The following is a 21,149-nucleotide window of genomic DNA, read 5'->3' as shown; positions in this document are numbered from 1 at the left end:
GAGCAAAGGGTTCAAGACAAACAAGACACAAGGCAAGATTGGTCAAGGAATTGTCCAGGGATCTGCCCAGCATCTCAGGTGACTCTGCAAGAAGAGACATGGCCAGACACAGCAGACACATTTGGACGGTGGTCACACTTCCGCCCTTTCTAAAAGGCTTCAGCCATGAAGAAAGGGTGACGCCGCACCACAAATGACTGAGGTAGACCATTGGAGGTGAGCAACAAGGATATGATGGTGGTGAGGGCATGTGTGACGATGTTGCCAGGTCCAGTTCTAGTCTCCACCCCAACAGGTAAGGGATGGAATCTTTGCCCGCACTGCTCGGCATTGACATGATGTGATGTCACATTCCAGGGGAGTGAATTACAATAGAGGGAAAATATAAAAACCATCACTGGGTTCCCATAGACAGGCTGCTCTGCTGGCCCCATGTATGTTTGGCCCAAGGAGGTTCTAGATCACTATATTACATACGGGTTGGTTCCCGATATGGATTTGTATTTTATATATCATGTCTCGTTCTGTGCACCCGTACACCTGGGAAGTTTCCTTCAGCAGATTTAAGTTCAACCTAAAATTTCTGTCCTCCATATATTCCCAGTTTCTCACGTGGCCCCATTGGAAAATGAATTGCCCACCCCAATCCTATGAGAAGAAGCAGATTATGAGACAAAAGAGGAGACTTGAGACATTATAAAACGACTTCCACTAATAAGGAGATAAAATCTCTGTGAGACTGAAACCTTCATCTCCAGTTTGATCCCAATGGAATCTCCCAGATGGAAGGCCCTCCAGCTCTTGAGTCAGCCTCAGCGGGCAATAAAAGGTGAAAAGCCCTCCAAACCTCGGTTCTGACTTTAGTAGAAATTATTTCTTTTCCCCACATCGGGCATCAGAATAAAAGCGTGTATGTTAGATAAGAGAGGTGTGGGCGCCATTTTGTGCCGCGTTGGGTTTTTATTTGGCAATTCTAAATGACTTCTTACGTTCTCCGATCTACTTCCCCAAAGACGGCTGAATTGTATTACTGACACCTCTAGGATACCTAGACCCCCTGGCACTGGTTCAGGAAATATGGTGGAAGACCAGTAAGAAAGCTGAAGACATTGGTGTACCTGTGATGGTTTCAGGAGTCTGGGATGATGTTGTTGGCGATGGAGAGATGGAGGTGCTGGAGGTACTGGATATGGTGGAAGCTGAAGACATTGGTGTACTTGTGACGCTTTTGGGGCTCTGGGAAGATGTTGTTGGCGATGGAGAGCTGGAGGTGCTGGAGGTACTGGATATGGTGGAATCTGTGAAGGAAAATGACCCATAATGAACATCATGTGGGATACAAACTTCTCACATCTCCATTGCCGATCTCAGGTCTATGTTTGCCAAAACAGCAGATCTCCAGCACACACATAGCTCCTCCAAAATCTTCTTCATTGAACATGCACAAGAACACGGGACAACCTCCTGACGTGTTTCAGCCTCTTAAGGCCTTCATCAATTAAAGCCCTAAGAGGCTGAAGCACAGCAGAGGGTCACCCTGTGTTTTCAGGCGTGTTCAATAAAGAATATTCTGGAGGACCCCGTGTGTGCTGGAGATTTACTGCTTGATGGGCTATGCTGCAGTCCTGGAAGAGGACCACTCCACGGACTAAGGGTGGAGGAGACCCAAGTTGAAGGCGAGGTCACCCTGGCAAATGAGGCAAGCTCAACCGAGGTGCAGACTCTAAGCAATATCCGGTGTTCACCAGAGCTCCTGATGGTGGGGATGGGTTTTGTTGCATGTTAGTACCATGTTACGGGTCCTCAAGATTGCTCCGCCAAGAGTGGAACAAGCTTGGGGCCAATAGCAGATATAGCAGGTAGGCATCAAGCAAAAGCGTAGTTGGTAAACAAGGCAAAGGTTGGTAATGAGCGGTTGCAGATTGAGATCATAGGGAAGTGTAGTCAAGGAGCAAGCCAAAGGTCGGTAATGAGCAGTAGTGAAGATGTGGACGTCAGTACAAATGATATTAGTAGAGAGGCTCCCACCAAACAGCAGGATAGGTATATAAGCAGGTCAGCCTGGTAGATGAGGCAAGCTCAGCCGTGGTGTGGACTCTAAGCACTAACCGGTGTTCACCAGAGCTTCTGATGGAGGGGATGGGTTTTGCTGCATTTTAGTACCAGGTTGTGCTCCTCAGGATCGCCCCACCAGGAGGGGAACAAGCCGGGGTCCAGAAGCAGATAAAGCAGGTAGGGAGTGAGCAGAAGTGTAATTGGTAAACAAGCCAAAGGTCAGTAACGATTGGTTGCAGTTTGGGATCATAGGGAAGCATAGAATATGAGCAAGCCAAAGGTCAGTAATGAGCAGTAGGGAAGATAGGGACATCAGCACGAGTGACAAGAGGGAGATCTCCGCTGGAGAGAGCTCAATAATCTGGCAAACAGGAAGTGCAAAAGTAGGAATAGGAAGTTCATGGGAGGAGCAAAGGGTTCAAGGTTCAAGACAAACAAGACACAAGGCAAGATTGGTCAAGGAATTGCCCAGGGATCTGTCCAGCATCTCAGGTGGCTCTGCAAGAAGAGACATGGCCAGACACAGCAGACACATTTGGACTTGGGAGATAGTCAGCACAGACATACAAGCAAAGCTGAGCTACCCAAGAAATGGAACCACATTGAGACCTGTTTATAATGTATTTGGATTGTGAAACGGCCGACCACGAGAGTGAAGCCAGGAGGAGCGCAGCAACTGTGGTCAGAGGGGTCCTGTCAGAAGATCCAGAGTTCTGGTGATGTGCTCACAAGCAACCTTTCTCCAGCCCAACCAGGGAGGAATCTATCTAGTGCCCTCTAATCCTGGATAGCAGGGTGTATGTAGAGGGGTCTCAAATACATCTCAGCCCCATACTCCAGGGGGCCCCAGTGCAGCTCTCCTCTAATCATGGATAGGAGGGGTTATGTTGAGGGGTCATAGGGGTCTCAATTAGAACTCGGCCCCATACTCCAGGGGGCCCCCAGTGCGGCTCCCTCTAATCCTGAATAGGAGGGGTGTATGTTCAGGGGTCAAAGGGGTCTCAATTGCAACTCAGCCCCATACTCCAGGGGGCCCCCAGTGCAGCTCCCCTCTAGTCCGGGATAGGAGGGGTGTATGTACAGGGGTCACAGGGCTATTGGTCCCCTGTACTGCCACCATGGGGGGGTCCCGGCCAGGGCTCAGGGGGGCCCTTTATGTTTTCAGCCACCATGGGGGGTCTCAGCCAGGGTTCAGAGGCAGCCCTTTATGGTTTATAGTTTGGCCCTCCATATATTCCCAGTTTCTCACGTGGCCCCATTGGAAAATGAATTGCCCACCCCAATCCTATGAGAAGAAGCAGATTATGAGACAAAAGAGAAGACTTGAGACATTATAAAACGACTTCCACTAATAAGGAGATAAAATCTCTGTGAGACTGAAACCTTCATCTCCAGTTTGATCCCAATGGAATCTTCCAGATGAAAGGCCCTCCAGCTCTTGAGTCAGCCTCAGAGGGCAATAAAAGGTGAAAAGCCCTCCAAACCTCGGTTCTGACTTTAGTAGAAATGATTTATTTTCCCCACATCGGGCGCCAGAATAAAAGCGTGTATGCTCGATAAGAGTGGTGTGGGCGCCATTTTGTGCCGCGTTGGGTTTTTATTTGGCAATTCTAAATGACTTCTTACGTTCTCCGATCTACTTCCCCAAAGACGGCTGAATTGTATTACTGACACCTCTAGGATACCTAGACCCCCTGGCACTGGTTCAGGAAATATGGTGGAAGACCAGTAAGAAAGCTGAAGACATTGGTGTACCTGTGATGGTTTCAGGAGTCTGGGATGATGTTGTTGGCGATGGAGAGATGGAGGTGCTGGAGGTACTGGATATGGTGGAATCTGTGAAGGAAAATGACCCATAATGAACATCATGTGGGATACAAACTTCTCACATCTCCATTGCCGATCTCAGGTCTGTGTTTGCCAAAACAGCAAATCTCCAGCACACACATAGCTCCTCCAAAATCTTCTTCATTGAACATGCACAAGAACACGGGACAACCTGCTGACGCGTTTCAGCCTCTAAAGGCCTTCATCAATTAAAGCCCTAAGAGGCTGAAGCACAGCAGAGGGTCACCCTGTGTTTTCAGGCGTGTTCAATAAAGAAGATTCTGGAGGAACCCCGTGTGTGCTGGAGATTTACTGCTTGATGGGCTATGCTGCAGTCCTGGAAGAGGACCACTCCACGACTAAGGGTGGAGGAGACCCAAGTAGAAGGTGAGGTCATCCTGGCAAATGAGGCAAGCTCAACCGAGGAGCAGACTCTAAGCAATAACCGGTGTTCACCAGAGCTCCTGATGGTGGGGATGGGTTTTGTTGCATGTTAGTATCATGTTACGGGTCCTCAGGATCGCTCCACCAGGAGGGGACCAAGCTTGGGGCCAATAGCAGATATAGCAGATAGCCATCAAGCAAAAGCGTAGTTGGTAAACAAGGCAAAGGTTGGTAAGGAGCGGTTGCAGGTTGAGATCATAGGAAAGCGTAGTCGTGGAGCAAGCCAAAGGTCGGTAATGAGCAGTAGTGAAGATGTGGACGTCAGTACGGGTGACAACAGGGAGATCTCCACTGGAAAGGGCTCAAAAATCTATCTTGCAAACAGGAAGTGCAAAAGCATGGCTAAAATAGGAAGTCCCATGGGAGGAGCAAAGGGTTCAAGACAAACAAGACACAAGGCAAGATTGGTAAAGGAATTAAGGAAGTTCCACGCACTGTTTGAGGGTGGAGGAGACACAATGAGAAGGTGAATGGTGTACCATTTTTGTTATGGACTGTTTGTAAGCTTTGGTGTCATGGTCAAGGGTCAGGCATGGAGACTAGATGCTATTTTAGTAGAGAGGCTTCCACCAAACAGCAGGATAGGTATACAAGCAGGTCATCCTGGTAGATGAGGCAAGCTCAACCAAGGTGCAGACTGTAAGCACTAACCAGTGTTCACCAGAGCTCCTGATGGTGGGGATGGTGTTTGTTGCATGTTAGTATCATGTTGCGGTCCTCAGGATAGCTCCACCAGGAGGGGACCAAGCTTGGGGCCAATAGCAGATATAGCAGGTAGGCATCAAGCAAAAGCGTAGTTGGTAAACAAGGCAAAGATTGGTAAGGAGCGATTGCAGATTGAGATCATAGGGAAGCGTAGTCGAGGAGCAAGCCAAAGGTCGGTAATGAGCAGTAGTGAAGATGTGGACGTCAGTACGGATGATATTAGTAGAGAGGCTCCCACCAAACAGCAGGATAGGTATATAAGCAGGTCAGCCTGGTAGATGAGGCAAGCTCAACCGTGGTGTGGACTGTAAGCACTAACCGGTGTTCACCTTAGCTTCTGATGGAGGGGATGGGTTTTGCTGCATTTTAGTGCCAGGTTGCGGTCCTCAGGATCGCCCCATCAGGAGGGGAACAAGCCGGGGTCCAGAAGCAGATAAAGCAGGTAGGGAGTGAGCAGAAGTGTAATTGGTAAACAAGCCAAAGGTCGGCAACGATTGATTGCAGTTTGGGATCATAGGGAAGCATAGAAGAGGAGCAAGCCAAAGGTCGGTAATGAGCAGTAGGGAAGATAGGGACATTAGCAGCAGTGACAAGAGGGAGATCTCCGCTGGAGAGAGCTCAATAATCTGGCAAACGAGAGGTGCAAAGGCATGGCTAAAATAGGTTAACTTATGAATAAGTTCATGGGAGGAGCAAAGGGTTCAAGGTTCAAGACAAACAAGACACAAGGCAAGATTGGTCAAGGAATTGCCCAGGGATCTGCCCAGCATCTCAGGTGGCTCTGCAAGAAGAGACATGGCCAGACACAGCAGACACATTTGGACTTGGGAGATAGTCAGCACAGACATACAAGCAAAGCTGAGCTACCCAAGAAATGGAACCACATTGAGACCTGTTTATAATGTATTTGGAATGTGAAACGGCCGACCACGAGAGTGAAGCCAGGAGGAGCTCAGCAACTGTGGTCAGAGGGGTCCTGTCAGAAGATCCAGAGTTCTGGTGATGTGCTCACAAGCAACCTTTCTCCAGCCCAACCAGGGAGGATTCTATCTAGTGCCCTCTAATCCTGGATAGGAGGGGTGAATGTTCAGGGGTCACAGGGGTCTCAATTGCAACTCAGCCCCATACTCCGGGGGACCCCCAGTGCGGCTCCCTCTAATCCTGGATAGGAGGGGTGTATGCTCGGGGGTCACAGAGGTCTCAATTACAATTCAGCCCCATAATCCAGGGGGCCCCTAGTGCGGCTCCCCTCTAATCCTGGATAGGAGGGGTGTATGCTCGGGGGTCACAGGGGTCTCAATTACAACTCAGCCCCATGCTCCAGGGGGCCCCCAGTGCGGCTCCCCTCTAATCCGAGATAGAAGGGGTGTATGTTCAGGGGTCACAGGGCTATTGGTCCCCTGTACAGCCACCATGGGGGGGTCCCGGCCAGGGCTCAGGGGGGCCCTTAATGGTTTCAGCCACCATGAGGGTGTCCCAGCCAGCGCTCAGGGGGCCCTTTATGGTTCCAGCCACCATGGGGGGGGTCCTGGATAGGGCTCAGGGGGGCTCTTCATGGTTTCAGCCACCATGGGGGGTATCCCGGAAACTCCTCAGGGGAGCCCTTTAAGGTTTCTTGCACCTGGGCCCTGATGGGGGCCCTAGTTACACCAATACCCTTTGGACACACCAACATGAGGATCTGAATAGACCTGCCGAGCTACAGAATGGAGAAGTGTGAAGAAGGAGCTCCTGGTTGAGGGAAGATAACACTCTGTGTGTGCGTGCCTAGGCACCTTCACCGTAATGTCCTGAAGATCAGGTGTCTACAAGAGATGGCAGTGGCATTATTTTCTCCCCCAGCGGGTTTTTCACTACTCTGACTCTGGGGGAGGAGTGCGGGTTCCCTGGACCGGGGCGGGCAGTCAACAGGTTAGCGATAGCTGTGCTTCTGGCCTTATTGGTCCGCCAGTCACTAAGATGGCGGTGGTCACACATCAGCCCTTTCTAAAAGGCTCCAGCCATGAAGAAAGTGTGACGCCGCACCACGAATGACTGAGGTAGACTATTGGAGGTGAGCAACAAGGATATGATGGTGGTGAGGGCATGTGTGAAGATGTTGCCAGGTCCAGCTCTAGTCTCCACCCCAACAGGTAAGGGATGGAATCTTTGCCCGCACTGGTCGGCATTGACTTGATGTGATGTCACATTCCAGGGGAGTGAATTACAATAGAGGGCAAATATAAAAACCATCACGGGGTTCCCATAGACAGGCTGCTCTGCTGGCCCCGTGTATGTTTGGCCCAAGGAGGTGCTAGATCACTATATTACATACGGGTTGGTTCCCGATATGGATTTGTATTTTATATATCATGTCTCGTTCTGTGCACCCGTACACCTGGGAAGTTTCCTTCAGCAGATTTATGTTCAGCCTAATAGTTTGGCCCTCCATATATTCCCAGTTTCTCACGTGCCCCCATTGGAAAATGAATTGCCCACCCCAATCCTATGAGAAGAAGCAGATTATGAGACAAAAGAGGAGACTTGAGACATTATAAAACGACTTCCACTAATAAGGAGATAAAATCTCTGTGAGACTGAAACCTTCATCTCCAGTTTGATCCCAATGGAATCTCCCAGATGGAAGGCCCTCCAGCTCTTGAGTCAGCCTCAGAGGGCAATAAACGGTGAAAAGCCCTCCAAACCTCGGTTCTGACTTCAGTAGAAATGATTTGTTTTCCCCACATTGGGCGTCAGAATAAAAGCTTGAATGCTCAATAAGAGAGGTGTGGGCGCCATTTTGTGCCGCGTTGGGTTTTTGTTTGGCAATTCTAAACGACTTCTTACGTTCTCCAATCTACTTCCCCAAAGACGGCTGAATAGTATTATTGAGACCAAAGATTGGTAAGGAGCGGTTGCAGGTTGAGATCATAGGGAAGCGTAGTCGAGGAGCAAGCCAAAGATTGGTAATGAGCAGTAGTGAAGATGTGGACGTCAGTACGGGTGACAACAGGGAGATCTCCGCTGGAAAGAGCTCAAAAATCTATCTTGCAAACAGGAAGTGCAAAGGCATGGCTAAAATAGGAAGTCCCATGGGAGGAGCAAAGGGTTCAAGACAAGCAAGACACAAGGCACTTCCTTCTACAAAAAAAAGCACGCCGTACTATATGCCCATACCCTCCTGTTTGAAGAGGTTGAGCGGTGTCATATTTTTGGAGCCCAGCAGCGAGTTGCTGGTATCGGTGCTGCTGTCAGTGCTCTCTATCACGGTGCTGGTGTCAGTGCACTCTATCACGGTGCTGGTGTCAGTGCACTCTATCACGGTGCTGGTGTCAGTGCTCTCTATCACGGTGCTGGTGTCAGTGCACTCTATCACGGTGCTGGTGTCAGTGCACTCTATCACGGTGCTGGTGTCAGTGCACTCTATCACGGTGCTGGTGTCAGTGCACTCTATCACGGTGCTGGTGTCAGTGCACTCTATCACGGTGCTGGTGTCAGTGCACTCTATCACGGTGCTGGTGTCAGTGCACTCTATCACGGTGCTGGTGTCAGTGCTCTATATCACGGTGCTGGTGTCAGTGCTCTATATCACGGTGCTGGTGTCAGTGCTCTATATCACGGTGCGGGTGTCAGTGCTCTATATCACGGTGCTGGTGTCAGTGCTCTATATCACGGTGCTGGTGTCAGTGCTCTATATCACGGTGCTGGTGTCAGTGCTCTATATCACGGTGCTGGTGTCAGTGCTCTATATCACGGTGCTGGTGTCAGTGCTCTCTATCTCGGTGCTGGTGTCAGTGCTCTATATCACGGTGCAGGTGTCAGAACTCTATATCACCGTGCTGGTGTCAGTGCTCTCTATCACGGTGCTGGTGATCATCTCCTGCCCCCTCTTCATATCCTACCCTGACCTTTCCTCTCCTCCATTGCCTTCATGCGCTCCTGAGTCCTGAATTGTCAAAATTTCACAGATAAAGAAAGAATGCTTGTAGTTGTCGATCCCAGATTCACTTTATACATGTGTTATGTCAGTGGCCATGTGGTGGGACTATGTGTGCACAGCTAGTAATTATTTTGTGGCTGGAAATATGACCTGTAGGTTTTTAAAGTTCATCTGCCATTGAAGCCCGCCGCAAACTTTGCGGTTCGTGAACTTTCAGCTGCGTTCGCGAAACGTCCCGTCGGAAGTTCGTCCATCTCTACTCAGAAACAATGGAGACAACTTCAGACCCGAACAACTGTCCGCCAAACGCCAATCAAACTGCAGACATACTCACAGCAGATACTCCACCCACTGGGTTATGCAAAAGTGCAGGTATTGTACAAGGGTCAGACGAAGAGACTGCCATTATATATACTAGAGAATGGGGGACCCCCTCTCTTTGGGAGAGACTGGATCGCTCACTTTGGTATGCCAGACATCGCCATAAATCCCTGTAACACTGTGACAATTCCATTAGGAGATAATGAGGGATGGGTGGTGTCCCTGAAGCAGCGGTTCCCAAAGATCTTTGATGACCAGTTGGGGAAAATAAAGCATGACTGTGTGAGACTCAAGCTGAAACCCAACGCCCAGCCTAAGTTCTTCAAAGCTCGCACAGTACCTTTCGCACTCCGAGCTAAGTCGGCTGGAGGAACAAGGTGTCATCTCAAAGGTAGAGCACAGCGAGTGGGCATCACCTGTTGTCAGGGCTGGACTTACCATTGGGCTTGACTGGGCTCAAGCCCATGGGCCCCACCCAATAGGGGGCCCCCGCAGGCCCCCACCGAGATACTTGGCTCCGCTCAGAGTCACACCCAGTCCCGCCCTATGATGGACATAACACAGGGACTGGTCATGACTGTGAGCTGAGCCGAGTACACTTGGCTACTCTCGGCTCCGCTCTGGACTGCGAGAGGACCCGAGAGCCACCGAGAGAACCCAAGATCCACCGAGAGGACCAGAGAGCCGCCGAGAGCCGCCGAGAGGACCCGAGAGCCGCCAAGAGATACATAGGACTCTTTATCTCGGTGCCATTTTTAAACTTCTATTCCTTCCTAAACTTGGGGTGCATGCTATACGCCGGCACGTGTTATACGTCCATAAATACAGTAATGTATAGAAGGTAGGGCCCGAAAGTGACTCAAGCCCAGGGGCCCCCACCACCTTAAGTCCTGCCCTGCCTGTTGTACCAGTGAAGAAAGCGAATGGGGACTTGCGCATTTGTGGCGATTTCCGCATGGCACTGAACTCCCAACTGGAAATAGACCAGTACCCTCTACCCAGAGTAGATGACCTTTTTGCCTCTCTTGCAGGGGGTCCGAAGTTCGCCAAGCTTGATCTCAAACAAGCATATTTACAGTTTGAGGTCCATCCTTCTTCCCGCAAGTTTCTGACCATCAACACCCACAAGGGACTGTATGAGTACAATCGGATGGTGTTTGGTGTAGCCTCTGCCCCAGCCATTTGGTAACGGAAGATGGATGAGATTTTGGCAGACATTCCTTTCACGCAGTGCCTGCTAGGTGACATGCTCATCACGGGACGGACGGACCAGGAACGCACGCGAAAACGTGGAGCTTGTGTTGGAAAGACTCCAAGAGCAGGGTCTGAAAGTGAACTTAGCAAAATGCCAATTCATGGTGCCTAAATTGGAGTTTTGTGGCCACCTTGTGGACGCAGACGGTATACACACCACAGAAGCCAAGGTTGATGCTTTAGTCAAAGCTCCAGCCCCAACCAATGTCCAGCAGCTGCGATCATACCTTGGCTTGCTGAACTATGACCACAAATTTCTGCCAGATCTGGCACACACCTCGTTTCCGTTGAACAAGCTTTTGGAGAAACACTCCAGATGGGACTGGTCGGCCGCATGCCAACGCGCTTTTGAAGTCTCTTTGAAGGCGTCACGCATGCGTGTTCGCTATGACCTCCAGAAGCCTCTGACCTTGGTTTGTGATGCCTCACCCTATGGTCTGGGGGCTGTACTGTCTCACGTCTTACCAGATGGGTCAGGAAAACCAGTGGCATTTGCCTCCAGGTCTTTGACAAAAGCAGAAAGCAATTACTCTCACATTGACAAAGAGGCTCTTGCGCTGATATGGGCAATTAAGAAGTTTCATCTTTACCTGTATGGTAGGGAATTCACCATACTGACAGACCATAAACCACTCCTTCAGATCTTTAGCCCCGACAAAGGCATCTCTCAGACTACTGCGGCCCGCCTCCAACGCTATGCCCTGTTCTTGGGAGCGTACAGTTATAAAATCCAGTATGGCGGTCATGATGCCAATGCTAATGCGGACGCAATGTCCCGACTGACAGGGAGGTCAATGGACTCCTCTCCACCGGTCAAGAGTTGTCGTTACACCAGCCTGTCCTTCTTGTCTTCTGGGGAGATAGCAGCCCATACAGCCAAGGATACCTTTCTGAAAACAATACTCTCCTGGGTACGGTCCAGTTGGCCTGCAACCGTCACACAGGATTATGAACCTTATTTCCGTAGGCGTATGGAATTAACTGTGTTTTATGGGGAGGCCGAGTGATCATTCCACAGACCCTCCGGAGAAACATTCTGGACTTGCTACATACTGGTCATCCCGGGGGGCACACGTATGAAACGAAAGGCCCGAGGCTATGTGTGGTGGCCAAACTTAGACTCAGATATCACAATGCTGGATGTGCACAAACTGCAAGAGACCCTCCTCGAGGGTGCGTCCAGCCCTGGACTTGGCCCACGGTTCCTTGGTTTCGCCTACACTTGGACTTTGCAGGTCCGATCAGAGGACACACCTTCTTGATCATAGTGGTCGCCCCTTCAAAGTGGCCTGAGGTCATTCCTGTTACTCAGCCAACAACTAAGGCAACAGTTTCCATACTGTTACATCTCGCTGCTACATTTGGATACCCCAGAGAAATCGTCACAGACAACGGTGCCCAATTCACCAGTCAGGAGTTTCAGAGTTTCTCGACTGCCCACAACATCAAGCACAAGTTGACCGCACCTTACCACCCAGCTACAAATGGTCAAGCAGAGCGGTTTGCGCAGACGTTTAAACGCTATTTCAAAGCTACACAACAGTCCCTGCCACCCCAGCAGCTGGACTCCTTTCGCCGCATGCAACCACCGGGAAAACTCCAGCAGAACTCCTTCTGGGTCGGCAGCCACGGACTGTTTTGGACATGCTCCGCCCTCAAACAGTCCAGGCAAGGCTGGTGCAAGGATTTTTGACACCCTAGGCGAAACCTCATTTTGCTGCCCATCAATGCAGCCTACCAGCGCCCATCAATGCAGCCTACCAACGCCCATCCATGCAGCCTACCAACGCCCATCAATGCAGCCTACCAACGCCCATCCATGCAGCCTACCAGCGCCCATCAATGCAGCCTACCAACGCCCATCCATGCAGCCTACCAACGCCCATCCATGCAGCCTACCAGTGCCCATCCATGCAGCCTACCAGTGCCCATCCATGCAGCCTGCCAGTGCCCATCCATGCAGCCTACCAACGCCCATCCATGCAGCCTACCAACGCCCATCAATGCAGCCTACCAGTGCCCATCCATGCAGCCTACCAACGCCCATCAATGCAGCCTACCAGCGCCCATCAATGCAGCCTACCAACGCCCATCAATGCAGCCTACCAACGCCCATCAATGCAGCCTACCAGCGCCCATCAATGCAGCCTACCAACGCCCATCAATGCAGCCTACCAATGCCCATCAATGCAGCCTACCAATGCCCATCCATGCAGCCTACCAGCACCCATCCATGCAGCCTACCAGCGCCCATCAATGCAGCCTACCAGCGCCCATCAATACAGCCTACCAGCACCCATCAATGCAGCCTACCAATGCCCATCAATGCAGCCTACCAACGCCCATCCATGCAGCCTACCAGTGCCCATCCATGCAGCCTACCAACGCCCATCAATGCAGCCTACCAGCGTCCATCAATGCAGCCTACCAACGCCCATCAATGCAGCCTACCAGTGCCCATCAATGCAGCCTACCAACGCCCATCAATGCAGCCTACCAACGCCCATCAATGCAGCCTACCAACGCCCATCAATGCAGCCTACCAACGCCCATCCATGCAGCCTACCAGCACCCATCAATGCAGCCTACCAGCGCCCATCAATGCAGCCTACCAACGCCCATCCATGCAGCCTACCAACGCCCATCCATGCAGCCTACCAACACCCATCCATGCAGCCTACCAGTGCCCATCCATGCAGCCTACCAAGGCCCATCAATGCAGCCTGCCAGTGCCCATCCATGCAGCCTACCAACGCCCATCCATGCAGCCTACCAACGCCCATCAATGCAGCCTACCAGTGCCCATCCATGCAGCCTACCAACGCCCATCAATGCAGCCTACCAACGCCCATCAATGCAGCCTACCAGCGTCCATCAATGCAGCCTACCAGCGCCCATCAATGCAGCCTACCAACGCCCATCAATGCAGCCTACCAGTGCCCATCAATGCAGCCTACCAACGCCCATCAATGCAGCCTACCAACGCCCATCAATGCAGCCTACCAACGCCCATCCATGCAGCCTACCAGCGCCCATCAATGCAGCCTACCAGCGCCCATCAATGCAGCCTACCAACGCCCATCCATGCAGCCTACCAACACCCATCCATGCAGCCTACCAGTGCCCATCCATGCAGCCTACCAACGCCCATCAATGCAGCCTGCCAGTGCCCATCCATGCAGCCTGCCAGTGCCCATCCATGCAGCCTGCCAGTGCCCATCCATGCAGCCTACCAACGCCCATCCATGCAGCCTACCAACGCCCATCAATGCAGCCTACCAGTGCCCATCCATGCAGCCGACCAACGCCCATCAATGCAGCCTACCAGTGTCCATCAATGCAGCCTACCAGCGCCCATCAATGCAGCCTACCAACGCCCATCAATGCAGCCTACCAGCGCCCATCAATGCAGCCTACCAGCACCCATCCATGCAGCCTACCAGCGCCCATCAATGCAGCCTACCAGCACCCATCAATGCAGCCTACCAATGCCCATCAATGCAGCCTACCAGCACCCATCCGTGCAGCCTACCAGCGCCCATCAATGCAGCCTACCAGCGCCCATCAATGCAGCCTACCAGCACCCATCAATGCAGCCTACCAACGCCCATCAATGCAGCCTACCAACGCCCATCCATGCAGCCTACCAGTGCCCATCCATGCAGCCTACCAGTGCCCATCCATGCAGCCTACCAATGCCCATCAATGCAGCCTACCTGCGTCCATCAATGCAGCCTACCAGCCCCCATCAATGCAGCCTACCAACGCCCATCAATGCAGCCTACCAATGCCCATCAATGCAGCCTACCAACGCCCATCCATGCAGCCAACCAGCGCCCATCAATGCAGCCTACCAGCGCCCATCAATGCAGCCTACCAATGCCCATCAATGCAGCCTACCAGCACCCATCCATGCAGCCTACCAACGCCCATCAATGCAGCCTACCAGCACCCATCAATGCAGCCTACCAACGCCCATCAATGCAGCCTACCAACGCCCATCAATGCAGCCTACCAACGCCCATCAATGCAGCCTACCAACGCCCATCAATGCAGCCTACCAACGCCCATCAATGCAGCCTACCAACGCCCATCAATGCAGCCTACCAGCGCCCATCAATGCAGCCTACCAGCGCCCATCAATGCAGCCTACCAATGCCCATCAATGCAGCCTACCAACACCCATCCATGCAGCCTACCAGCGCCCATCAATGCAGCCTACCAACGCCGATTAATGCAGCCTACCAGCGCCCATCAATGCAGCCTACCAGTCCCCATCAATGAATTTTTACTCGCTTCCATTCATTCGGGAGTCGGGCTGCACCTCTGACACTATGTGCGAAGGTGGCTGCCTGCCTGCTGATGCCGAGACTTAGTTTCTTGCTGCAGAGAGAAGAGAGTAGGAACACCAATGGCCTGGCGCCCCCAGGCATAAGTGCGCCCTAGGCGGCTGCCTAGTTTGCCTAGTGGTAGCACCGGCCCTGAGTCCAGGAACATGTACTGCAGTCCCAAGACAAGATGGTCAAACACCACGAGATCCCCCGATTCACAGCCCAACGAAAACGTATGGGCAGGACCTTTTTTTAAGGAAGGGCAAAAGGGGAAGATGCCCTGGACCCCATCATTGTAGTGGGGGCCCAAAGCAGCTGCCTCATACTTGCCAACTATCCCAGTTTAACTTCCCTTATTCCTTGAAGTTTTAGTCCCGTGCTGTGTCCTGATATCTCAATGTGAACTTCTGCTGCTGCTGCCCAGATGCCCTATTGCCATTTACAGATGGCTCACCTGCAGACCCTGTGTTTACATGTAAATAACCTGCATAGTCGTGGACCCCTGAGGTCACATCGACCATCACTTCTGCTGAATTCTGTCCGCTGTGAAGGTAAAGGGGCATGCTTGAAAGTTCTGCCTACAATTGTGGTCATTAAGCCCAACATCATGTTCTGCGAAAGTAAGCAAATTCGGAGGTGGAACCCTTCTTCAAAATAACATGGTGCCACGGCACCTTGAATTTTGGTAACCAATCAGTGAGCAGTAAAGCTGTGCACTAACCTCTTGCAACCAATCGGTGAGCGGTAGTAATATGCAGTAACCTTAAATTAGTGAGTGATATACATGTTTAGTAACCTGTAGCATTCAATCAGTGAGCAGTAAAGCTGTGCACTAACCTCTTGCAACCAATCAGTGAGCGGTAGTAATATGCAGTAACCTCTAAAAACCAATTAGTGAGTGGTATACATGTTCAGTATCATTCAATCAGTGAGCAGTACTGATGTACAGTAATCTCTAGCAAAACGATCAACAAGCAGAAGTCATGCGCTGTAACCTCTAGAAAATAACAGGGAGCCATAATGTGTGCTGTAACCTCTAGCAGCCAGTCAGTGAGCGGTAATGATAAACTGTAACCTCTGGCAACCAATCACAATCGCTGCCTGATCCGATTCAGTAAACTGATTTTGAGTCTAGCTGCTATGTATTGTATGTCTCAGAGCAGGTGGAGATTGAAATGGCATGGAGGAGGGGGCCCAAGAATATGTTTGCCCAGGGTCCAGTCAATATTAAAGACGGCCCTGGGTATGGGCCCAATCTTATGGGGCTTCCAACACCGTTGGCCCCCAGTGCGGCTCCCCTCTAATCCTGAATAGGAGGGGTGTATGTACAAGGGTCTCAATTACAACTCAGCCCCATACTCCAGAGGGCCCCCAGTGCGGCTCCCCTCTAATCCTAAATAGGAGGGGTGTATGTACAGGGGTCTCAATTACAACTCAGCCCCATACTCCAGAGGGCCCCCAGTGCGGCTCCCCTCTAATCCTGGATAGGAGGGGTGTATGTACAGGGGTCTCAGGGGTCTCAATTACAACTCAGCCCCATACTCCAGGGGGGCCCCAGTGCGGCTCCCCTCTAATCCTGGATAGGAGGGGCGTGGCATACAGAGGAATCCTTCATTGTCCTCCTGCAGCCGCAGAAAGCAGAGGGGATCGGTTCCTCTACTGCCCCCGCTATCCACCTCCTGCTGTGATTGGAGTCCTATGTGCTCCCCTGGTCCCCTCACCCCCCCCCCCCCCCCCGCTGGGGGATGTGTCAGGACGGAGATCGTGGAAGGGACCTGTGTGCATTCATAACTGAAACATAGTAAATTGTGTTCATTCATCACTGAAGCATAGTAAACTGTTCATTCATCGCTGAAACATAGTAAAATGTTAATTTATCACTGAAGCATAGTAAACTGTTGATCACTGAAGTATAGTAAACTCTGTTCATTCATAACTAAGGTATAGTAAACTGTGTGCATTCATCACTGAAGCATAGTAAACTGTTCATCACGGAAGTATAGTAAACAGTGTTCATTCATAACTGAGGCATAGTAAACTGTGTGCATTCATCACTAAAGCATAGTAAAATATGTTCATTCATCAATAAAGCATAGTAAACCATGTTCATTCATCACTAAAGCACAGTAAACCTTGTTCATTCATCACCGAAACATAGTCAATTGTGTTAATTCACCACTGAAACATAGTAAACTTTGTTAATTTATCACTGAAACATAGTAAATTGAGTTAATTTATAACCAAATCATAGTCAACTGTGTCCATTCATCACTAAAGCATAGTACCATATGTTCATTCATCACTGAAACATAGTAAAATGTGTTTATTCATCTCTGAAACATAGTAAACTGTGTTCATTCATAACTGAAACATAGTAAACTGTGCTCATCCATCACTGAAGCATAGTAAAATATGTTCATTCGTAAATAAAGCATAGTAAACTGTCCTCATTCATCAATAAAGCATAGTAAACTGATCTCATTCATCACTGAAGCAAAGTAAACTGTGCTCATTCAATACTGAAACATAGTAAACTGTGTACATTCATCACTGAAACAGTAAAATGTGTTTATTCATCTCTGAAACATAGTAAACTGTGCTCATCCATCACTGAAGCATAGTAAAATATGTTCATTCATAAATAAAGCATAGTAAACTGTCCTCATTCATCAATAAAGCATAGTAAACTGTGCTCATTCACCACTGAAGCATAGTAAACTGTGCTCATCCATCACTGAAGCTTAGTAAACTGTGCTCATCCATCACTGAAACATAGTAAACTGTTCTCATTCATCACTGAAGCATAGTAAACTATACTTATTCACTACTGAGGCATAGTAAACTGTGCTTGTGAATGAACGGGGAGCCCATGTACAGAGCTCTTCCTGCCCATTCATTCTGTGCAGCTGAGGCTGTCGGGATGGAGAGTGAGGGCTGTGTTTCCTCAATCTCCTTTCTTTGTCTCAACTGTGAAACATCATAGGTCTGTTTAGACCCCCCCCCCCCCCCCCGATATCTCACAAAACCCCCCCCCACCAAATGGGCTCCTAAAAATTGTAAAAAAATTAAATGGTAAAAAATAATTTAAAAACATAAAAAAAAAGCTACTGACACCAGAGGCGGGGCTACAAGGGTCACAAAGGTCACACCACCATGGTGGGGCCCCGGCTGGGGGACCGGGGGGGCCTTTTATGGTTCTGAAGGCCCTAGTGACACGGATATCCTTTGCACACCAATATGAGGATCTGAAGGCATCTGCTGAACTATGGAATGGAGGAGTGTGAAGAAGGAGCTGCTGGGTTCGGAGTGTGAAGAAGGAGCTGCTGGGTTCGGAGTGTGAAGAAGGAGCTGCTGGGATCAGAGTGTGAAGAAGGAGCTGCTGGGATCAGAGTGTGAAGAAGGAGCTGCTGGGTTCAGAGTGTGAAGAAGGAGCTGCTGGGATCGGAGTGTGAAGAAGGAGCTGCTGGGATCAGAGTGTGAAGAAGGAGCTGCTGGGATCAGAGTGTGAAGAAGGAGCTGCTGGGTTCAGAGTGTGAAGAAGGAGCTGCTGGGATCGGAGTGTGAAGAAGGAGCTGCTGGGTTCGGAGTGTGAAGAAGGAGCTGTTGGGTTCGGAGTGTGAAGAAGGAGCTGTTGGGTTCGGAGTGTGAAGAAGGAGCTGCTGGGTTCAGAGTGTGAAGAAGGAGCTGCTGGGATCAGAGTGTGAAGAAGGAGCTGCTGGGATCAGAGTGTGAAGAAGGAGCTGCTGGGATCAGAGTGTGAAGAAGGAGCTGCTGGGATCAGAGTGTGAAGAAGGAGCTGCTGGGATCGGAGTGTGAAGAAGGAGCTGTTGGGTTCGGAGTGTGAAGAAGGAGCTGTTGGGTTCGGAGTGTGAAGAAGGAGCTGTTGGGTTCGGAGTGTGAAGAAGGAGCTGCTGGGTTCGGAGTGTGAAGAAGGAGCTGTTGGGTTCGGAGTGTGAAGAAGGAGCTGCTGGGTTCGGAGTGTGAAGAAGGAGCTGTTGGGTTCGGAGTGTGAAGAAGGAGCTGTTGGGTTCGGAGTGTGAAGAAGGAGCTGTTGGGTTCGGAGTGTGAAGAAGGAGCTGCTGGGTTCGGAGTGTGAAGAAGGAGCTGCTGGGTTCGGAGTGTGAAGAAGGAGCTGCTGGGTTCGGAGTGTCAAGAAGGAGCTGCTGGGTTCGGAGTGTCAAGAAGGAGCTGCTGGGTTCGGAGTGTGAAGAAGGAGCTGCTGGGATCAGAGTGTGAAGAAGGAGCTGCTGGGTTCGGAGTGTGAAGAAGGAGCTGTTGGGTTCGGAGTGTGAAGAAGGAGCTGTTGGGTTCGGAGTGTGAAGAAGGAGCTGCTGGGTTCGGAGTGTGAAGAAGGAGCTGATGGGTTCGGAGTGTGAAGAAGGAGCTGCTGGGTTCGGAGTGTCAAGAAGGAGCTGCTGGGTTCGGAGTGTCAAGAAGGAGCTGCTGGGTTCGGAGTGTCAAGAAGGAGCTGCTGGGTTCGGAGTGTGAAGAAGGAGCTGCTGGGATCAGAGTGTGAAGAAGGAGCTGCTGGGTTCGGAGTGTCAAGAAGGAGCTGCTGGGTTCGGAGTGTCAAGAAGGAGCTGTTGGGTTAGGAGTGTGAAGAAGGAGCTGTTGGGTTCGGAGTGTGAAGAAGGAGCTGCTGGGATCAGAGTGTGAAGAAGGAGCTGCTGGGATCAGAGTGTGAAGAAGGAGCTGCTGGGATCAGAGTGTGAAGAAGGAGCTGCTGGGATCAGAGTGTGAAGAAGGAGCTGCTGGGTGCAGTATGGACTTACCTGTGGACACTGAGCTTGTTGTGGTCGTTGTAGGGGATGTCTGCATAGGAGCTTCGGGGGAACTCAAAAGATTGGCATCATCTAAAGGTATAGAGGAATGTGAATAGTCATTGATCTTAGAGGCTACCTCTTGAATTACAGATCTTTTCTGTATGGTGAGGCCTGGAGATTGTATGCTGAAGCCATCGGTTAGTTGGTTGACACCAGTGATTTGTTGGGTACCACCATCGCTTAGTTGGTTGACACCAGTGATTTGTTGGGTACCACCATCGGTTAGTTGGTTGACACCAGTGATTTGTTGGGTATCACCATCGGTTAGTTGGTTGACACCAGTGATTTGTTGGGTACCACCATCAGTTAGTTGGTTGACACCAGTGATTTGTTGGGTAGCACTATCGGTTAGTTGGTTGACACCAGTGATTTGTTGGGTACCACCATCGGTTAGTTGGTTGACACCAGTGATTTGTTGGTTACCACCATTTTTCTGGTTGGGGCCATTGTTTTGTTGGTTGAAGCCGTTGGTGGGTCCGTTGGTTGGTTGGTTGTTCCCAACTGGGGTACTTTCATTTATTGGATTGGTAAGAGAGGCAACAGTGGTGGACACCAAGGGCCACTGACAAGTAGCGGGAATGTTGGGCGCTGTTGTGTTGGTTGCTGCAGAAGCAAAAGAAAACAAAGGATTGTTATTGGTTATTTGACTACATCGATGTACTGCCCATCCCCCACACTCGGCCATAAAGGAACATCAAATATCCTCACAGTCACAATCTAGGATCGGGAGGGATGTATATTATTGGAATTGGAGAAGAATGCCATGCAGGTGGCAAACTTGGCCTAACATCAGATATAGCGTCCTGCAGATCACTGCACTCTATGGCTGCAGAACATTGTTTTGTGTTCTGGGTTACATGGGCCAATCACAATCATTTCCTAAACAAAAGTATAATATACCCCTTGGGGACCTTATTGATAAGATCCTTGTGCCGAGTTCCCGGGTCTGTACACCCGCTGTGCCCATTATGAGGGCTTCCCACCATCCCTGTGCTGAGTTCCCAGTTCTGTACACCCGCTGTGCCCATTATGAGGGGCTCCCACCATCCCTGTGCTGAGTTCCCGGGTCTGTACAGCCCCCTGTGCCCATTATGAGGGGTTCCCACCATCCCTGTGCTGAGTTCCTGGGTCTGTACACCCGCTGTGCCCATTATGAGGGGTTCCCACCATCCCTGTGCTGAGTTCCCGGGTCTGTACACCCGCTGTGCCCATTATGAGGGGCTCCCACCATCCCTGTGCTGAGTTCCCGGGTCTGCACACCCGCTGTGCCCATTATGCGGGGTTCCCACCATCCCTGTGCTGAGTTCCCGGGTCTGTACACCCGCTGTGCCCATTATGAGGGGTTCCCACCACCCCTGTGCTGAGTTCCCGGGTCTGTACACCCGCTGTGCCCATTATGAGGGGCTCCCACCATCCCTGTGCAGAGTTCCCGGGTCTGTACACCCGCTGTGCCCATTATGAGGGGCTCCC

The 21,149-nt window shown here is 50.8% G+C and overlaps 1 protein-coding gene across 1 annotated transcript in view; it reads right to left on the bottom strand.

The window, feature by feature from the left end:
• The window catches only part of LOC143962555 (uncharacterized), a 79,636-nt gene that overhangs the window by 44,264 nt on the left and 14,223 nt on the right, over window positions 1-21,149 (bottom strand). The window contains exons 3-5 of the mRNA XM_077471821.1: window positions 19,629-20,282; window positions 3,811-3,891; window positions 1,119-1,298 (exon numbers count right to left, since the gene is read on the bottom strand). Coding sequence (XP_077327947.1) covers window positions 1,119-1,298; window positions 3,811-3,891; window positions 19,629-20,282 — 915 coding nt within the window. The remainder of the gene's footprint in view (window positions 1-1,118; window positions 1,299-3,810; window positions 3,892-19,628; window positions 20,283-21,149) is intronic.

Source organism: Lithobates pipiens, unplaced genomic scaffold (assembly GCF_037356315.1).
Source record: "Lithobates pipiens isolate NorthernLeopardFrog02 unplaced genomic scaffold, aLitPip1_a1.2 Scaffold_8, whole genome shotgun sequence".
Lineage (NCBI taxonomy): Eukaryota > Metazoa > Chordata > Amphibia > Anura > Ranidae > Lithobates > Lithobates pipiens.
The sequence above is the reverse complement of the archived record's forward strand: the minus strand, read 5'-3'. Positions and strand labels throughout refer to the sequence as shown.